This window comes from Poecilia reticulata, chromosome 17 (genome assembly GCF_904066995.2).
Source record: "Poecilia reticulata chromosome 17, P_reticulata-male-v2, whole genome shotgun sequence".
Classification (NCBI taxonomy): domain Eukaryota; kingdom Metazoa; phylum Chordata; class Actinopteri; order Cyprinodontiformes; family Poeciliidae; genus Poecilia; species Poecilia reticulata.
In genome coordinates this window covers 6,952,454-6,973,641 of record NC_088846.1, presented here as the reverse complement: position 1 = coordinate 6,973,641, position 21,188 = coordinate 6,952,454, and the positions used below count along the sequence as shown (strand labels likewise).

Sequence of the window (21,188 nt, the reverse complement as noted above, 5' to 3'; positions counted from 1 at the left end):
AAAAGTAACAACCAAATTCATAAAATTCAATTCAAATTCAAAAATACCTTATTGAGCCCAGCGGGAAATTAATTCCACACATGCTAATAAATAAATAAATAAATAAATGAATAAATAAATAAATAAATTAAATAAACATACATAGGTAGTAAAAAGGTGCGGTGTGACCATTGGTAATAAGGACACGTTTTACAACATAAAGTAATACTGTACAGTTATTAAAAAGGGCATATTCATATTTCACGGAAGGTGCAGCATGGCAGGTAATTTAAAGAAAAGAAGCACAAGTAGTGCATGTATGCATAAGTGCGTAAAAAACAGCAGTCTATTGACAGCAGGAATGTTATTTGAAATGAGAAAAACTGCAAATAAGAGTAAAGTTATAAATATTTATTGAGTCTGTTGGGAGTTGTGATGGTTACAAAGTTTAACAGCTGCTGGGAGGAAGGGTCTGAGTTAACGCTCCTTTGTTCACCGAGGACGCAGTGTTAGGTGTGAAAACCTCCCCTTAACTTCTCCACTGATTTAGTTTTTAATTATTTGAACAGGACATCAATACGTTATCATGGCCAAGCAGAGCTTCGTTCACTGACAGGATGGTTGTGTCCAGAACCAGCAGCATGCGGCGGCCCTGGTTGGACAGCTCTGTCAAGGGAACGCATTGTCAAAGGATTCTGTTCGCCATATTTTCTTTCGTAGTCCTTTTTATTGTGTTGCATTCCAAGGAGAGATCAAAACATACGACAGAGTGAGAAAGGAATTTGGATATTCAAACCAGGCAACAGCTTGATCTTATCGAAAACCCCAAACCCTCAGACAAACAGTAAAAATATGCATATGCATTTTTAAAAAATAGTTCTTGCATATTTTATTCTTTAACTTCCTTTTTATATATTTTTTGCATCATTTCCCTTAACAGCTCAAAATATATATTTTTATTTTTATATATAGGTGAATGTAAAATAACCAGGAAGTATTGCATGTATGGTAATATTGAAACTTCATTATGTACTTCAAGTGTAGAGAATTACACTTGACAGTGTGCTGTGTATCTCACTGGCACTCTGCAAAAACACCAAAGTATTTCTGGTGTAATTTCTAGTGCAAATACTTAGTACATTTGAAATAAGACAAAACTAACTTATAAGTAACTTTCTGTAATTTATAGGTTGTTTTAAATCAATAATTCCTCAATATTGATTAAAAAATTAAGTATTAGTTCCACTGGCAGATAATTTCACAACAAGTGAAATTATCTGCCAGTGGAACTAATACTTTTTTAAAATTAATATTATGGAATTATTTATTTAAAACAAGATTCTGTATCCTGCTGAGACGTTACTGTAAGTTAGCTTAATCTTATTTCAAGTGTATTAAGGTATTTGCAGTAGAAACTAGACCAAAATACTCTGTAAAATTTGGTTGTTTTTTTTGCAGTGCATCCCTTGATTTCATTTATCCTCTCACGTGACAGGGAAGCCATCCCTCTTGACTTTATCTGATGCCTGGTGAGTAATTTAAAAAATGTAAATAGCTGCAACTTAGACAAACAAGCGACAAAGGCTACTTATGCTCACACAGACAAAGCTGTATTTAAATGAGCCTTCTCAGCAGTGGCGGAGTCACACAGGCGTGAAGAAATGCCCAAGTCTATCTGTGGTGCAGAAGCACATGTATGCAATATGTTTAGAGGAAAAAAAACACTAAACCTCACAGGGTTTCACTAGAGAAGTTTGATCTACTTCCTGATTTCTCAGGAAGTTCAGTGAATATCTGCTAGAAGTCATGTGGACATGTGGCTACATTATAAAAGTGACCTGTGGGCTGTTCATCAGTCACTCTCACTCGGTGGTGATCGCATGTGTGAAAGGCAGAAGAGGTAAGAAGGTTACAACTATAGTTAGCAGAGATGTGCATGAGCGTGTGTGTTCGTGCGTGTGTGTCTTTTCAGTTGATTTTTAACTGAATGTTGCATTTATATAGTAGTATTTGTTTTCTGTAAGTTTAGTTGGTGCAGATGCAAAGCACTATCTTTGACACAACAACATCTTTTATCTTTTTGCATGACAAAGGAAAATTAGAATTTCTTCCGTGAACAAATGTGCTTCGGCGGGTCTGGGTAAAACGCCGGGCTTCAGCATCACACAGCGGACGCGACTTTAAAACTCATCAGGCCTTTTTCTGCGAAGCAAAGCTCTTTTACATGCGCACGCCGCCAGATCTTTTAAGAGTTAAATACCAGAATATCTACGTCAGCCTCGATTAAGTCAAACACATGTTCGCTCACAGGAGCCAACACATGGGACGTGCAACTAATTAGGAAACATCAAGAAGCTCTCAGCCACAAAAAAGGGACCAGACATGACAGTCGCCTGTCAGCAGTTTGCTGTTGTCGTGTTCCTTCCAAGCACACGGCCTTGATAAATCGTTTTCTTACCCAGAGTTTGGGTTGAAGTCAACTGTTTACGTGCCCGGCGGTTTCACAGCAGTTTCTCGTTTTGTTGACGCGTGAGGTCGATGCCTTCCACCGAGCGACAGCTCCTGACAGGCCCAAGATGAGACAGTGGCATCATAAAACACTTGTGGGTTTGTCACGAATCATGCACAAAAGCTCCATCTATTTATTTATTTATTCCCGAATGCGGTTCTTCAGCTGAAAAGCAGTAGAAGACAGAAATCGAATCTTAATTCCCACATCTAGTACAGGTGCAAGTTTGGGCAGTGTTTTTCACTTTCATGTGAAAACAAGACTTGGCGTCAAAGGATGTGTACCTGTTCCCCTTTATTATAGCCACTGGGTAGTCTATTTAGCGGAGATTACACATTAGAAGAACAAGTGAAACATCACAGTGTGTTTTTGCTCAGTTTGTCTGTATTTACAGTGGATTATTTGCCTTTTGTATAGGAATGAGGAGCTGTTTTTGCAGAGAAAAATCCTGGATTCATGTACCAGAGATGGTTTCATTTATAGGCATTTTGTAAAGTCTAGATAATACAAATATTTGTTATTAAGCCTTCATGAAGACATTGTCTGAAAAGGTATAAAATTGTAATGAAAAGCACTGAGGACCCAAAATTCCAGCCAGATGTAATCAGTGATTGTTTAAAGATGTCTGAAAGTGGAAAAGCAGGAAACCGCCAACAGCAGATTCAGGAGCCGCTGAGGAGGGAAGAGATAAGTTAGTGGCTGATGTGAGATAAGTTTCAAAGCCCAAGTCACCAAGTCTTCCAAATCATTGAGTGAGTTTGGGTAGTCCTGGGTGGCCCGTTCATCTTTGATGTCATTATTAAGTCATTGCATCAACACATCCATTAATGCATCTTGATTCCAGGAACTGTCTGCAGCTATCAAATGGAAATTAATTATGAGCGATGATGCTTTTACTGCCTTGCTTAAAGGATAGCTTGCCCCTAGATGCCTCCCACCAGGGACTGTGTGTTCAAACACCCTGATGAGCTTTAAAAAAAAATTAAGAAGCACAAGAAACATATTTGTCCTGCCACGCTGCAGTTCCCCATTGTTTAGCTTTAACTGAAAGTATCGAAATGACAATGGTAATTTTTGATCTCAGTGGGGAAAGAAGAAGTTTGTAATTCAAAACATAATTCATGATGAGTCAGAAATGGTTTCCTTTTACGCCACAGTTATATTGGTGAAGGGTCCACGATGGGCCAGGTTTTGTGGAAGTGAGAAAGTAGGAGATCATCGACCGCAGGCTCAGGAGCCTCTGAGTAGAGAGAGATGACTGGAGTTTGATTAAACAAGGTTGGTGTGAGCGTACTCTAACACTCTGCAACAAAATGGTGAAGAATGGAGGCGAAAGTTTGGGAATGCTTTGTTGCTCATTGTCATGTAATCTACCTTAAAAATCCAGGTTCCTTGTGGATAATGTGAGAATGTCTGGAAAAATAAAAACTAAAACTGAAACAAATTGGAACCAACAGCGTGACTCACAGTGACCCAAAACATACCAGTGAATCCAACAAGAAGTGGCTGAGAAATAATATTTAATAAAAATAAATAAAGTAAAATAAAAGTTAGTTGAGAGTTTTATGATTGTGTCTGTTCAGTCACATACCAAACCAATGTGTAAAGTCAAAACACGGGTTCTCCATGACTGTCCTTCGCCGTTTCCCTTCTTTATATCTCTTGCTTGTAGTTTCTATAATCTCTGCCTTTGAAACCCCTTGGTGGGTCTGAGCCCCTCTCTGCAATGCTTTCACCAAGTTGGCAACCACACAAAGCTCATTCTTCAGTTTGCTTTTTGAAGTCAATCCACATGAAAGGTATATTTTGGATCCTGGGAGCTGGCAAGACGATGTCTCCATATGGAAACACCCAGACGCTGAGTTTCGTGAAGCGCTGTCCACTTCAGTGAAACCTTTTAGCTGGAACAATAAATGCAAAGCATTTCTTGCCCCTTAAGCAGAAGCTTAAGTGAATGCATTTGGACAAGGTGTGAGGATAGAAATCGACGTGGGACGCCGACTAGATTGAGATCCCACCTCTTTGATTCTGGGTTTATTGGGGGTGAAGCACGCTGGCCGGGGATTAAAGGCACTTTGTGTTTGTTTACAGCCAGAGGAGCATGGAAACCATTTCTGCTCCACTTCTTTACAACTCTGCATCATCTGCTCTGGAGGTGCAGAGCGTCGCTCAAGATGCCCAACGTTCTTTTTTCTTGTGAAGAGAGTGATTAAGTGCAAACCGTTTCGATTTTTGGTGCTTCTTGCCCGAAACTGATTTTAAACTGAACTGAAAGTGTCAGTAAGTTTTCAGTTTCCGATGCGCTTTGCTTTGTAATCTAGTACATCTCCTCTTTCAACTTTTGCAAAAAGTATTCATGTCCCTTCCATTAAAAAAAAAATTTTTTTTTTAGTTCCAGACACAAACATTAGTGTACTATTTTATGTGTAATAGACCAACACAAAGTAGCGCGTATTTGAGAAAATGTTCACTTGTCAACTGAACATTTGTACATGGATGCCATGTCTTTTGGGGTGCGTTTCTATCACCTACGCACATCTGGAAACTAGCATTCCTGCCTGTTTGATTGGAGTGGCGGCGTCAACAAACATCAGTTGCCAGGTTTTGCCGCAGAGTCTCAATTAGACTCAAGTTTGCAGTCTGACTTGTGTTGGAATCAAGGCCACAGCATAACAAGACCAAGACGTTGAAGAAAGCTTAGACCAGGGCAAAACAAAGACCAAATCAGAGTCGAATCACTTTACAAAATTTTATCTATTATCATATTAAAATAATACAAGCACATTTTCTTGTATTAGATTTAATGAATACATTTGGGCAGCTGACGCAGGGATTCAGCTTTACACACCGTCGTACTGCTTAGCTGTAAGCTACGACTCTTTTGGTTCCACATTCCCGTCTACATGCTCTGAAAGCTCATGGACTCTATTTACAAATAAGTTGACTTCTGAGGCCAATATGTTGCACTCAATTACTTTTAAGAAAATCAGAGTAAAGGGGGTGTGTTACAAACACACATCACACTTTTTAGATTTCTATGGTCATGCCATGTACGTACTGTTGGTCCGCCATATAAAATCCCAATAAAACAAAAGTAGGTTTTGGGTTGTAATATAACAAAATGACACAAAAAAAAGTTTAGTTGATTTGAATACTTTTGTAAGGAGATGTATGTAATAGTAATTTTTGCTACTTCTGGCAGATGGATGATATTGATGCTATGTTCAGTGACCTGCTGGGAGAGATGGATCATCTCTCTCAGGTAAGTTTTTTTCTTTTCCCCAACTTGTCCGTCTGAATGCTAATATATAAACAAGCCAGCTGGTGGAAGGCTGTCAGTTTGATGCAAGTCAGTCGGCGTGTTGGTATCTTGCTCAAAAGTGAACACACATCGTCAGAGGAATCAAATGTGACAGAACATGCTGAAATTTGGACAACGGCTACAACCCGATAATTTCTTCTTTTTTGTTCGCTGTATATCGCATTAGGTTCATTTATTTGAATCGTTGAATCAATTAGGAAAATCAGTTTTCACCTAAAATGCATCAGTGCGTGAGAAAAAGAAAATTGGCTTTCTGATAGTTTGATGACAGCATAAAGTCCCAATATGCAACAAATATTGTTTTCTACGTAATGCTCTTGAAACAGTATTTTGAGAAAGTGAAAGCAGCTTTCATTCAAAAACCAAAAATATCAAACAAAAACAATAAAACATCTTGTAAGCATGGAGAGGGATCAGTTATGCTTTGGGCTTGAATTTCAGGCAGCAGCATATTATCTGTTTACATAATATAAACCACCAGAAAATACTTTAAATTAATAGCACCAGTATTATTTTGCTTACATTCCACAGAGCTTGTAAAATCAAGAAACTTTAAATCTATTTTTTATCTTAAAATCCAATCATGCCTAACAAAAAAGTATTGTGTTTAGGTCTCCAATTTAGTTAAATGTGTCAATTAAGCTATGAGAAGTTTCAAAAGCCATGACATCATCGTCTGGATTTTGCTCATTGCTTAAAGTGACAGTAATAATTCTGTATGCAAACTATTGACTTTGAAGATTTAAATAAATAAATACATTTAAATCTGACACATTAATTCTCTCGTTATTGTGATATTTAGCAAATAGAAATCATATTTTAAAAATTCTAACAGACTTAAAACAAGAGAAGTTTGGTCTGATTTAAAGTCAGACATGGAGAGAAAAAATGTGTGTTTTTTATGTGTATGTAAACTTCTGGTTTTAACTGTAGGCAAGGTTTAGCGATTGGACTGTAGACAAAGAGGCTCTACATACAAGCAGTACAATGCTTAGTGCTCCATTTGCATTAAGAGGTGCTTATTCAAAGTGTTGACTTGGTCTGGATGCCCACCACACTTTTCAGATTTTTATTGGCAAAAGAAACAAACAACAAAAAAAATGAAATGCAAGAAGGTTTGCGATTGTGACAATTAATGGATATGAATGATTTGGCGAGGCGATGTTTCCCTGATGCTTTGGTTGGTTTAAATTCGCCAACATTCTTGTGCAGCTCAAAATATTAATTGTAAATGTATGGCCAAATGATTCCTCTTCATTTTTGCGATTCACATTCTCTTCTTTTCTGGGATAAAAGCTGTTTACAGATAACTCCCTTCACCTAACAGTCTGATCCTGATGAATTCATCATTTCTCCAGGATCTCTTGACTTTCCTAACTGTGTTGGTATGTTTCAGGCTCCTGAGTATCAACAGGTCCGTTTGTTTCTGACTCATTTACTGATGGCTTTGCCTCTCGTAAAATGAGCTGCAGTCTCATATGTTTGTGGCTCAGCTCAGTTAAAGGAGCGATCCCACAGGACCAGATACCACTGATAAATGATTTTCTGTCTTAATAAAAGTGCTTTAAGTCTTAAAGGCCTTGCAGCCGTTTCTTTTGCAGACGCTCTACTTTAAGTGTCACCAAAACGGTCAGAAGACGGTTCCTTTCTCTACTCAAATCAACGTTTGGGGAATCAGTTAATCATGCGACGTTCGCCACGTTTGTCCGGATGATATCAAATTACACCAGGCGCTCTTATGTTTGGACTCTGCAGATCGTAAACAGGATGAAAACCGAAGCCGCTGCATGTGGGTCAGACCTCATGGCGGCGGAGACGATGTAAGCCGCTCGTCATAAAAACTGCAGCTTTCACCAAGAGCATTCTGATGTCTCATGGAGACTCAGTCTGAGGCATATTTTACCATTCTTCTTCTCCACTGTCTGCATAGACGCTGGAAAGGAGAACAATGGGATCAGTCTGTAGTTCAGGTCAGATTGACTCACACTGATAGTTTGGAGGACTTTCTTTGCAAAATCATGACTGCAAAAGCAATTTCAAACAAGAGAGTGTGAATGAAAAGGATTTAAATTAAAGTACAAACAGCCCCATCATGATATTAATTATCTGCTTCAATTGATTTTGATTAAACAGAGCATTAAGTAATTAAAACTCCAGCCTTGCCTTTCCCTATCACTTCCAAAACTATAACAGGCCTGGCTGCTCAAGATTTTTGAGCATCAAAACTCTGAGATGCCAAAGATATCCCCAAACACACCACTGCTGCAAAACACATAAATACATGCTCAACGCTTTCAAAAACGAAGGTCCAGACGGGTGCATTAATTAATCTCATGCTACTCTATACAAGCGCTCCATCTTCACTGGTGAAGATTCACTCACCTCAGCATGCTGAATGCTTTAAGGGACTCCAACTGACAGCAGCCCAGCCCACTTTCTGACAATATCAGCTGATGGTTATCTGATCACTCTAAGGCTTCCATCCCCTGCAAAAACGCAAAATCATACCAAATATTTTTCTTCTAGTTTTTTGTACAAATATCACAAGCGAGTTAAAATGTAACTGACTAAACTTTCTTTGTTCTGTTAGTCCTCTAGTTTGTTCAGTATTTAATTTGAACCCTGACCTCTGGTCCCTCCACGCCTTTCTGCAGAGTCTAGCAGAAGCCACAGTTTCATCAGGAGAGGATGCGGCTCCGCAGGAGAGCTCCTTCTCCATCGGCTTCAACAACCTGAACGGCAAGTTCTCCTTCATTCTCCACTGTCTCGTCTGAGGCAGTTGCAAAATAAATCTGCAAATATTTAACATTCTCTAGCCGGAAGCGGCTGCGGATCAGAAGGATGAGGAGTTGTGGGCGAAATGGGAAAGAGAAATTTTCAGCAGGTCCTCTTTGTCATTTCTCGTTACCGGATTAAGTTTTTTTTTTTTTTTTTTTTTACGGGGAAGCTTCTTTTTTTTGTGAACCCCCCCCCCTATCTCCAACCACACTATTTACTTAAAAACCTCTCCAACAATGTCAGAACAGATTTTTGTTTGTTTAAAATGTAACAATTCACAGTTTAATCCAGTATTAGCAGAAGCTTAACAGGCTTTTGAGATAGCCAAACTCCAGTATGAAATGTATTCATCGTTCAGCAAGCAAGATTTATATTGTTGTGAAGATTAAAATTGTGATTATAAATCTGCTGTTTATTTATAATGGGGGAAAAAACCTGATACCTTATGTAATTTTAGCCAAATTTATCTTTTGTTGTGAAAATTCACAACAAAGTCAGGAGCAATATTCAATGCATTAAAAAAATCATAAAGAAATGTATTAATATGTGAAGGAAGAAGTCCTTTTTATCTTATTTTTGAGCTTGCACAATTTCAGCCAGGTCATATCATAAGCACATGCATGACGGGCAGATAATGTTGCATTCATTTCCTCCAGCGTTAGCAACAGCTATATCCAGGAAAAAGCATGCAGCCCTTATTGCTTTGCATCAAAATGAACTCTCATGCCAGATCATGGATGACGTGATGAAAAAATTTAATTGGCAGAGCAGGTGAGAAGTAAATCTCTTTTCAGGACTCGGTCTCCTCAAGTGCAATCTAAATTAGTTTAAACAAACCACCAGAGTCTTTTTTTTTCTCTAAAAGAAACTTCTATTAAACTAAAAACATCTGAAAATACGAAGCATTTTTTACAAAACACCTCATGTTTTTTTGACAGACATGTTCGGCAGAGTCAGATTATTAAAAACATAAGAAAATATTAAAAAAATACCCTCTAAGTGTTCCAACATTTAACCACAAACTCCACGTATCATCACAGATGTCATCTCACAGACAGCATGCCAGGAGACCGTCACTGTGTTCAAGGAGAAACCTCTGAGCCAACACGCTAACTATGCTACAAACTTGTCATCGTCAGAAAATAAAGCATGAAAGCGTTTTCCAACGTAGCTGCCTGGAAGAATAATGTTTCAAAACAAATGTATGGTCTTCCTCTTCCTTTAACTAAACCAATATGGCTCTCTGGAAGCAAAATGTTTGCCCACCCTGGCGCCAAAAGCTAACTGCTAAGCTGCTAAGCTAACTTGTAGCAGATGTGGGATTCTCTGAGTGTGCAGCATCCCAGTCGAAGTCCCTCGTACTTTACAGAATTTTGTAGGTTAGAAATAACCAAAAAAATATTTTAATATGCTGTTTGGAAGTTAAAGATAATAATAATAAACACACCAGTAGGCTAGGCTTAGCGTTGCAGGCTGCTTTCATTTCCTGGTACCACAAAGTGTATAATCTTACTGCGGTGACAGAATGTGTAAAGCTGAAGGTCTGTCTAAGCAAAGCTTTCCTTTGTATCCCTCTGCAGAGTCTCTGAATGAGCTGGAGGACCATGATCTGGATGCTCTGATGGCCGATCTGGAGTCAAAGTCAACCGATCAACAATCTTCCACACACAATGACACCAGCAACCCGACAGGAAATGAAACCTCACCACCTGCCGTTTATCAAGAGTCTGAGCCTGTGGTAACCTTTCCTGTGGTCACCACTCAGTCATCTAGAGCTGTGAAAATGGTAGGACTTAAAAGTTTCACAAGACACTGCACACGCAAAATTATTTAAGCCTGAAAAAAATGTCATTTTTAGTTCAAAATAGCTCAACGTTGAAATGCTCTGTAGACATCTGGGCAAACGTACACAGACATGTGGTGTAAAACTTTTTTTTTAAATGTCTGGAATTGATCTTAGATGCTAAAAATGTAAATGTGTGTTAACCACCATGTTACAAAAGAGTAACAGCTACAAGCTCTGAACTTGGAGTCTGTCAAGGTAGTGGTTTACTATTTATAAGGTTATCTTCACCATAATATAAACTTCACAAATAATATATTAGTCCACCACTGTCTACCTGTTTCTCCCAATTTTTTACACACAAATAATAAAGAATATTTTCCAGACAATGGAAATACTACCGCTACATTGCAACAAAAAAATGCTAAAAATAGCTCACACCAAATGAAACTACCAACAAGTTTTTTAATATACTGTAATGCATGTCATCTTAAGGCCATCCATCCATCCATCCATCCATCCATCCATCCATCCATCCATCCATCCATCCATCCATCCATCCATCCATCCATCCATCCATCCATCCATCCATCCATCCATCCATCCATCCATCCATCCATCCATTTTCTTACACCCTTGTCCCTTAGTGGGGTTGGGAGGGGTGCTGGTGCCTATCCCGGCGAGAGGCAGGGTTCACCCTGGACAGGTCGCCAGTCTGTCGCAGGTCATCGTAAGGCACTTTTTAAAATAAAACACTGGGAGTTCAAATGAACTGCGATGGCCCAGTTCCCTCTACAAGGTCTATCCTGCCTCTTAAAGGGGCAGTACTATGTATTTTCCAGATGCTCAGTGCCATTTTATAGTACAGTCAAGTAACTATTTTACCTTCATGCTACATATATCAAATATGAGTTGAAAGAAATTAGACTTCCTAATTTAACACCTTTAAATTAGACCTCTGCCTCTTTAAGAAGCTCCTGCTATTTCTGAAACTCCGCCTTCAGGAAGTCATCACAACATGGCTCCTCTATTAACCGTTTAACAACGTTTTTACCAGCGTTTCACTGAGAAGTAGCTCAAATAATGAGCTCAGCAGATGTGGAGTTTCACCAGGTGTTTGCTAATTGCTGCTGGCTAGTCTGAAGGAGCTGAGTGTGGGAGGGCTGATCTGTCAGGCGGAAGCTCTGAAAGCTTGGAAACTGCAGCTCTGAGGAGGAGCTGCGTCTCAAAGGCGGGGCTAGGTACAACCAGGTGTTTTGTACAGCTGAATGGTTGCCATGGGAGATTCAGGGATTTCTCAAACATGCATGCATGAATCAAAGCAACACTCCAGGTGTGTTTCCGATGAGGAAATAACATAACATGATATGAAGCTAAACAAATTGATGTAACGTAATACTGCTGGAGATATTAGCAAACACCTGGTTATATCTGTGAATCTGCTGAAATCACCTCCAAGCTACTGCTCGCTCCTATGAACAGTTGTAAATAGCATAATGGAGAAACGTCATGTTGACATGCTGAAGGCGAAGTGTCAGAAAGAGCAGAAATGTCTTAAAGAGACAGAGACCAAGGCGTCATGACGTGGATTATAGCTTTCCCATCGTTGTTCTGACGTTGTAATTCATGGTTTCCAGAATGAGCCCCAAACGAAGGCAGAAAAAATTAAAGTGGCTCTGGAGAAACTGAAAGAAGCCAAAGTGAGGAAGGTAAACTCAGCGCTCACCATCTCACTTCCACCCTGCAGTAGCACAGCTCAATTAAACCAAGTACTCCACCCCTTACAGTTGATCATTAAGGTGCTGATGAGTGACAACAGCTCCAAGACGCTGATGGTGGACGAGAGGCAGACAGTCAGGGACGTTTTGGACACTCTGTTTGAGAAGACACACTGTGAGAACAGCATTGAATGGAGTCTGTGTGAGACCAATCCAGACCTGCAGACTGGTGAGGCAACCAGCACACACCGAACATTTGAGCGAGCCGAACCCATGTGGGCACTCAATCAGGCAGCGTTTTCCTCAAATTGTCTCAGAAAGGGCCTTTGAGGATCACGAGTGTCTCGTGGAGCCGCTGTCGGCTTGGAGTCGGGTCAGCGAAAACAAACTCTACTTCTTGTCAACGCCTCAAAAGTACATGATGTTCACAGAGCCTCAGGTAAGCCCCCTTCATGAGAAACGCCTGAACGCACTACCTACCTAACCCTAACCCTAATCCATTGTGCAGATTTTTTACATGTGGAAGAAGAAGAAATCTAGCAGCAATATGAACAGCCAGGCCAAAGAGCTTCTGATCAAGGTTGGTTACAGTAAAAACCGAATCAGTCTTCTCTCCATCACACATTTTAACTCGGTTAGCCAAGAATTACCTTTGCGTTGTTTTTCTTTTCTTACAATAGGAGCATTTCGGAGGTTCTACCACTATTGTCCCTAATCTCGAGGGCGTGTTACACCTAAAAGAGGATGGGAAGAAAGTTTGGAAACCTCGCTACTTCATGCTTAGAGCCTCTGGGATATATTATGTCCCCAAAGGAAAATCAAAGGTATGACACATAAAAGAAAGAAACAGAAGGGGTATCATGTAAAACTAACCTTTTTGAGCTTTACATCATGTTATAATGCTATTCGCTCATCACAAACATACTTGGAGTGTTGCTTTGATTATGTAATGCGTGTTTGAGAAATCCTTTCATCTCTGACATGGCAACCATTCAGCTGTGGAAAACACCTGGTTGGACCTAGTCCCACCTTCAGAGCTGCAGTTTCCAAGCTTCAGAGCTTCTGCCTCACAGAGCAGCCGTCCCCCACTCAGCTCCTTCAGACTAGCCAAGAGCAATTAGCAAACACCTGGTGGAACTGAGCATCTGCTGAGCTCATTACATGAGTTACCTCTCAGTGAAACATTGGTAAAAAACATTATTAAAGGGTTAACAGAGGAGCCATGTTGTGATGACTTCCTGAAGGCGGAGTTTCAGAAAGAGCCAGGCGGCCTCTTTTGCCGCTAAATCCAGAAGTAAAAGTTCTTTTAAGTCATATCTGGGATATATAGCATTTTTAAAACAACTGAAGGTAGCATCGTTACTTAATTTAGATTTTTTTTTTAAAATGGCACTATGTGAAAATAATACTGCTCCTTTAAATCTAACCTCAAGAGTAGAAAAAACACATCATTATTTATAGCACTAGTGAAAAAGTGCTTTAATTATACTACTGCATTGCTTCTAAACGATTTAAGAAGTAAAGTGAGATCCATGTGGTTCAAATTGAAAGCAGTGGACTATCTGATCATTCGCAGATGGGTCGGAGCGGGCAGATGTATGTTGACACAACACTAAGAAGAGAAGACATCAGCATTGACCTTGGAGAACTGAAGTCCATTGTTCTACAATAAGATTATTAACAACAGGAAAACATTTAAGTCAGCTCAAAACCTTCTTAATGTCTCAAGTTGCCAAGAAATATCAGTCTCTCCAAACAGAAGGAAGCAGTATAATTCATTCTGGCTGGATTGTATCACAAGTTGTTGAAGAAGACTCTTTCGACAGTTGGGGGTGGAAAGTAGAGAGATATTTGACTCTGTTTGCTGAAACCTAAACATAGCTCATGAAAAACACCTTACAGAAACTGCTAAACGCAGAGGGGAAAGGTGAAGACCTGGGCTTGTTTTGGTTGACTTCTAACTTGCCCAAACTCCGAGTCACAATGTTTAGCAAAACCTGAGTCAGGCTGCAGTGAAATGTCCCCAAACATGGCAGCAAGTCTACAACAGAATGGCTGAAGATAATGACTCAGCGTGATGCAGCGAGCCAGTAAAAGCCTCAATCTCAGCCTGACTGACATGCTGTAGTGGACCTTATTAGAACATCAAGCGTAGAGAAGCAAATACCCTAAAAACTACGTAAAGTGCTGTTGTAAAGAAGAGGTAAAGTCTGGTCCCTCACAGTTGGCAACAATTTACTTCACAACAATATGAAAGACAAACAGCTACCAGTAGTTTTTGCTCTTGTTGGTGGTTGGTATGAGCCACTGCTTTATAGTTTTTCCACTGTAGTTTAACCTTTCTAATGTGAATAATTTCAACCTGGAAACTGAGGTTTTTCTGCTCTTGGGGTTTTAGGGAAACCTAAACATAGCTCATGAAAAACACCTTAGAGAAACTGTTAAACGCAGAGGGGAAAGGTGAAGACCTGGGCTGATAGACTGAGCTAATTTTAGAACCTGGTAACGAGCAGATTGTTTTTGATATGCTGACGTGCAAAAGTGTAGAACCGATACAGCGTGACATTTTTATACCGTGACTGTGTCGAGTTTGAAAATAACTTTATTTAGAAGTGGTTGTTTGCAGGACACAACTGCAAACACTCAGCCCCCGCGTCCGAAAATCTCCTTCGAGATTGTTGACGAGCAGACTAAGGCTTCGTTTTAACAGAGACTCTTGCTGTGAAAAAGTTTTAGCCTTTATCCAAACTGTCTGTTTAGTTGGACGTTGAGATAGCAAACAACTGAGCAATCGTGATGCGCAATTGATTCAAAATTGTATTAGTAGTTTGTTTAGATTTTACAAACAAACAACGTTACTTTTTATTGAAGTTAACAGGATGGAACTTCATCTGAACCTGAAAGTCGGCGATGAAATGACGATCTGTCCCATCTTCCTGCAAGCAGGAGATTGGCATCAGTCACTTTCAGCCTCTTATGTAGATTTAGACAGTTCACTAGTGATTTGAATGTACTGCTGTTTAATCTAGCTGATATATAAACATGAATGTCATTAGCAAACAATAAAAAGTGCTTCCCAAAACAGATACAGAAGACAAAGTGAGCAATGGACCCGATGCATGGACCACGAGGAATCCCAAAATTGACAGGAAATCATTACTTCTAGTCAGACAGTTATCGTTAGCAGATTTGTTATTCTTTAGCTCACTCTAAAGTTTCTTAAGATAACATTGCTAGCTAAGTAGCTAGCAACAGCTATGGTTAACATTAACACTTTTTTTTTTTTTTTGCTCTAGTGGCCTTTATTTGAAAGAAGTTTGACAGGAAAGAGGGTTATGGGAGAGGGGGAAGACATGCGGCAAATGTCGCCAGGCCGGGAATCGAACCTGCGACCACCGGCATGAGGACTAAGGCCTCAGTACATGGGCTGTGCCTTGTCCCTGCGCCCCCACAGCACCCAACATTAACACTTGGACCACAGAACTGTTCACAAGATCTGTACAGACTGGTAACTAAATGCTGAACATGAATTTTGTTGACTCAACTCTACTGTGTTAATAAACCAAGACCTGGGATTGCTCAAAATTTAAACCTTGATTAGACTTGATTTGCAAAAAAAAAACAACATCAACTCGTTTTGAGTTGATTTAAACCCAGCAGTTTTTAATGTGTATCTGAGTTTTTCATTGTACGTCACATGTTGTATTGAGGCGATTGTGGTTGGAGTTTCTCCTGTAACTGGTGGGTTGCCATTTTGGAAACCAGCTCCATTTGTTCCAGCCGTCGTGTCCGTGGGCAAGACACTTCACCTGCCTTACGTTTCGTCAAGGGCAGCGGTGGTTACAGTGTAGTAGCTCGCCACCATCAGCGTGTGAATGACTGAATGTAGAGTAAAGCGCTTTGGAGTCCTCTGAACTCCTCTGAACCATTTGCCGTATTCCCACATGATCAGACACTCATTCTTATGAGCTGATATATATGTATACCAGACTCCATTTAAAAAAAATATTACACAAGTTGTGGAAAAATGACTGAAACTCATTGCAATGAGAGAAATAAATAGCAGCCAGTCAAAATGCTTCACTTTCAGGAAGTCACTAGGCTTCAACTTGTCACCAACAAGTTGAAGCCTTTACCCTCACCGTGTTTGTCGGTGAGGGTAAATGTGTCAACATTATTCTCATCTGCTGAGAAAGAAAACAGGAAGAAAAGTTGTAAATGTTTTAGACACTGTTCTTTGAACTGTGTGTGTTAAGTTGCTTTAAGATTTTTTTTTTTTTTTTTACAATTCTTTAGAATGTATTGATAAATACCAAGTTCAGTTGCACCTAAAACTATTCAATCCATTACAAATATATTTCCTTTGCCGCATTCAAAATTGTGTAGGTGCTTCCAAGAAACGAATCACACAGGAACTGTTAAATAAAAGTAACATTTCCAATATTTTTGTCTAGATTTATCCTACTTTCAATGAATATTCCATCATTATAATTGTCTAATATCTCCAGAGAAGAGATTCTTGATTGTACAAACAAGAAAAAAAAAGGAATACAAAAACAAAACAGAGGTTGTGAATGTTCCCAGAGATACAGCTGAAGGTTTTTAGAGTTAAAGTTGAAGGAGCAGTGGCTGCACCACCTAGTCGGGGTAAAAACAGGAAGCAATCAATGACTGCCAAGGGCCAGGTGGTGAAAAACTAAACGCTGAAATCCTTCTTTATTGAACTCCAAGACACACACTACTGCAGGCCGAACAAAACCACAAAAATCGGTTCCAGTTTCCTCACAGCTCCATAAATGAGTCACAGAGGTTTGGGGATTCTGTGGCACGCTGAATTAAATCGGAAACATGTCTAGCTTGTTCATAATAAAGAACATCTTGCTTACAGTGAAGCATGGTGGCGGCTATGTGATGATATGGGGCTGCTGTGCTTTGTCCGGTAGTGAAAAACAGCTAGATTTAATCACGGGACTGCAAATCCAGTTCTAGTTGGTTACAGAAGACTTCCTATAACCCAGACCCTCAAGCGCCCCTTTCCTGCATGTTTCAGGTGTTTTCTTGCTGCCTCACAACTGACTTAAACAATTGAGTGATTACAATTGGCATAACAGAGGAGGTCATGCAATGATTTGAATCAGTTGTGCTGGAATAAAGACACACCTAAACCATGGAGAAGACGAGCGCCTGAGGACAGGGGTTGGGAACCAATGTCCAAAGGCCTTTTCACATGAGGAGAAAGGTACGATTCATCAGAACGTGGTGCCAGACCACCAATCACATCTGCTGTAGCTCATGGCAGCAAAGAGGTGCTACGGATACTTGTCTTGAAGGAGTTGCGACATCCTTTGTACGTCTTCCAAAGTTCTCAGCAATGCACACCCTAAAAATGTCTCTCTCTCTTCAGTCTTCCACTGATCTCGCCTGTTTTGTTCGCTTCGAAAAAGTCAACGTCTACACCACCAGCAGCTACAAACAGAAATACCGAGCTCCCACAGACTTCTGTTTCCTGTTAAAGGTAAGGTGCTGTTCAGGATTTAAAGAGCTCCTTTACTCTTCAGGCGTTTTTTTTCTCTATGAAAAGTACTTTGATCACGCACTGGCGGAAACTATATTTTTCGCCCTAATGTTCAAACTGGTCTTGAGGCGACAGCGGCTGATTGTAGTGACTGGCATGAGGAGTTGCCATTAAGTATAACAAGTGCAGTTTCATGATCAACTTTGTACCAATGAGTTGCCACTCGGGCTTATTGCAGCTTAACAGATGTGTTGCATTCAGAGTTCACAGATGGGTGTATTTTTAGCTCCCCTCAGACTTCTTGAAGGTGCACATATGAAAACAGGCAAAGTGAAAGAGGAAGACGGTGCGCAAAATAAGGAACAGAGGGCGGCGAGGTGGTGCCCTAAACCAGAGTGTTTCTGTAGTGTTTCCGAGGTGTTTCTGTAGTTTCAGCTGAAAAGATCCGTGAGAGCAGCAAGAGGGCTGGTAACAAAATGTGGAGTATCAGGCTGCAGGCTTAAGAGGGCATGCTTTGCATGTTTTGCACAACAACAAAAACAGCACAGCTTAAACTCTCTAGATACAGGTAAAAAAAACAACTAATATCAAATGCAATCCCTTCTTTTTTCAGTTTTAGTGTGCCTACACTGCCCTCTGCTGGCTCTTTTTTGTACTACTCGTTTAAGAAAATAATGAAACCATTTCCTTCAGCGGGCTGCACAGTGGCGCAGTTGGTAGAGCTGTTGCCTTGCAGCACGAAGGTTCTGGGTTCGATTCCCGGCCCCGGTCTTTCTGCATGGAGTTTGAATGTTCATGCGTGGGTTTCCTCCGGGTACTCCGGTTTCCTCCCACAGTCCAAAAACATGATTGTTAGGTTAATTGGCCTAGGTGTGAGAGTGTGTGTGCATGGTTGTGTGTCCTGTGTGTCTCTGTGTAGCTCTGCGACAGACTGGCGACCTGTCCAGGGTGAACCCCGCCTCTCGCCCGGAACGTTAGCTGGAGATGGGCACCAGCAACCCTCCCGACCCCACTAAGGGACAAGGGTGAAAGAAAATGGATGGATGGATGTATTTCCTTCAGCGCCTTAGACAAGGCTTAATGAAATACATTCATTGTCTGTTGTTGTTGTTGTAGCACAACAACCGAGTCCAGTGGTTTAATCAAACACAGGCACATTTGTTGGCACCTAGACGTGTCAAGTCTTAAAATAAATCCAGCTTTTATAGTGGCGTAATCTCACAATGACAAATTGATGCAACGCCAGAATACATTTATTCAGTGAGGGGATAAAAATCCCATCGAAAAATATCCGACAAATAAGCAATTATTATTATTTTTTTATTATTTTTTTTACTCTTGTACAAACACCTCTTCAGCTCACCGTGCAGATTTTCTTGGTAAACTATTTCTGTGATTTTTCCACGTTTTGGAACATTGTCCCACTGAAAGACTCACTGATGACACTTTTTTAGGTCACCAGATTTTTTTTTTTTCAAAGTCTTCATAAAGTCATGCATTCTAACAAAGGATTTTGAAAGAAAGTCAGGCCCACAGCCTTTCAGATCCTCCACTGTACTTAACAGTAGACATGAGGTGCTTTCCCACACATTCCTTTGTTTCATTGCAAACCTAAGTGGAGCGTTAAAAGTGAACTGAGACCGTCCTTCTGCAATAAACATACTCAGAGATTTTTCTCTGCCTTAGCATCCCTGCATCCAGAAGGAATCTCCCTACATCAAGATCCTGTGCTGCGAAGACAAACACACGCTTCTGCTTTGGGTCAACTCCATCAGAATAGCAAAGGTCAGGTTCATCGCCGCTCGCTGTGATGCGCATTGTGTTGCGTGTTCTCAGATGTGTGTCCTCTGTGTGTGTGTTTCAGTACGGCGTTGCGCTGTACAAGAACTATCAAGCTGCGGTGACCAGAGCATCCACTCTGCAGATTCCCTACTCGGCAGCAAACAAAGGTGAGAACCCAGAAATGCAGAAGAGAAAACTAATGGTTTGTCTGAAACGGCTCCATCCGAGCTAAATCTCTTTAGATACGTCAAACATAGCGATGCAACAATCAGGAAAAGACAACCTGTTGACTAAATGTTAAAATTGGAACGTTTTATATTTCTCTGCAGAGAAGTCCAACAGTGCTACCTCCCTGGAAAGCCCGTACCCAGGTTCATAAGCCAAATTCACTGAAACTAAACCATCACCTGACACCTGACTTCTTCAATCCTCCTTCTGGACAAGAATATCTTTGAGACAAACTTCCTTCAGCACATCATCTTGCCTGGAGTTTGTATCACTTTGCAGGTCTCGTTTATTCACACCTGCGGATAAGATGTGGAAGAAAACGAAGCCAAGAACAGTGGTGTTCGATTCTTTTCCCAGAAGGGACAAAACCGTCAAGTTACAAACTGTTGGGGGCCACAAAAATAATTTCTTTATAAATTCAAATTTTAAAGGCAAGCTTCATGTGCCTTTTTTATTTTCATTTGTTCAATAATAACATGCAAAATTTTCTTGAAACAAAATAAGTCATATTTTTGTAGAAAAGCGATTTATTAAACATTGTAGACCCAAAACATAAAATGGGTTGTGTATATTTGTGTTTATTTGTAGAACATCATTACAATTTCCACATTTTTGGGATTAAATTTATAGTCTGGATGAGGCTCTAGTTTTTTTGTGCCTGCACTCTACAATATTGCAATATTATAGAGTGCAAATATTATTGCAAACTCTTAATATTTCTTTTGAAGCACTTTGCAACAAGGATTAATGTATGATAATAAATGAAGATTGCTTGGAGGTTGTTGGTTTTTTTATTTTGTCTGAAAATGCAATTTTGGAAGATCAAATGGGTAAGGTGCAAGGTCATGCTTGTACCTCATAGTATTAGCATGACCTTGTACTGTAGATCATGGTTGTACAGAGTCAGAGAGAGGAATTCTGTGTTAATTCCAAATTTGACTATTGTTCTTGAGAAATCTTCTCAATTTGCTTCTGGTTGCCTGTTGTTGCTTATTTAACACAAATAATCCTTTGGAGGCACTTTGGCACCATCTAGTGATCACAGTGTAAATGACATATACTTGTAAATACAATATATAATTTTCTTAAAATAAAAATGTCAAATTAAGGCAGTAACGGTTTAGGAAATAATTGTTTATAAAAAAAAAGTATAAGAAGTGCAATCATGGGGGTCCTGCTGTGGACATTTGTCCTACTCTCCATTTCCAACAAGACATGGGGACAACAAGTCTGAGGTCGGACGATAAAGAGATCTTTAACTTTGTACAAACCCTGTGTATTGTACAAACATTTTGCCAAGGTGGCCAAAAATGTACAGCTGAAAGTATTTCATGGGCCACAATTTTTTTATTTTATTTTATTGTTTTTATAAAAGCTGATTTAAGATGGTGTATTTTCAGCAACAAGAGCAGGATGTGGCTCGCTATTGCGTTATTTAGCCTATGAAAAAAACAAAAATTTCAGGGTCCCAGTTTTCTGTCTTTTTCTGACTCAACACGTCCCAATAAACATGTACGCCAAGGAAAATATGACCGATTTTGAAAAATCTGGAATTTTACTTCCATTTCCATTTT

At 39.9% G+C, this 21,188-nt stretch overlaps 1 protein-coding gene across 1 annotated transcript; it reads left to right on the top strand.

Annotated features, from left to right (window-relative positions):
• The first annotated feature begins 1,379 nt into the window (after positions 1 to 1,379).
• LOC103478954 (amyloid beta A4 precursor protein-binding family B member 1-interacting protein-like) lies at positions 1,380 to 20,391 on the top strand. Its single transcript, XM_008433117.2, has 13 exons — positions 1,380 to 1,879; positions 5,691 to 5,750; positions 8,465 to 8,549; positions 10,169 to 10,374; positions 12,009 to 12,080; positions 12,159 to 12,318; positions 12,407 to 12,528; positions 12,598 to 12,669; positions 12,770 to 12,913; positions 17,494 to 17,604; positions 19,291 to 19,389; positions 19,469 to 19,553; positions 19,716 to 20,391. Exons 2-13 carry the CDS (start codon positions 5,691 to 5,693, stop codon positions 19,763 to 19,765), a joined length of 1,266 nt encoding a protein of 421 aa, XP_008431339.1. The 5' UTR covers positions 1,380 to 1,879; the 3' UTR covers positions 19,766 to 20,391.
• The last annotated feature ends 797 nt before the right edge of the window (positions 20,392 to 21,188 follow it).

Excerpts from the sequence above, each read along its gene's own strand:
- LOC103478954 (XM_008433117.2), top strand. The coding sequence starts at position 5,691 with ATGGATGATATTGATGCTATGTTCAGTGACCTGCTGGGAGAGATGGAT. Across the intron at positions 12,081-12,158 it reads AAGAAGCCAAAGTGAGGAAG|TTGATCATTAAGGTGCTGAT; the intron begins GTAAACTCAGCG and ends CACCCCTTACAG. Across the intron at positions 12,914-17,493 it reads TCCCCAAAGGAAAATCAAAG|TCTTCCACTGATCTCGCCTG; the intron begins GTATGACACATA and ends CTCTCTCTTCAG.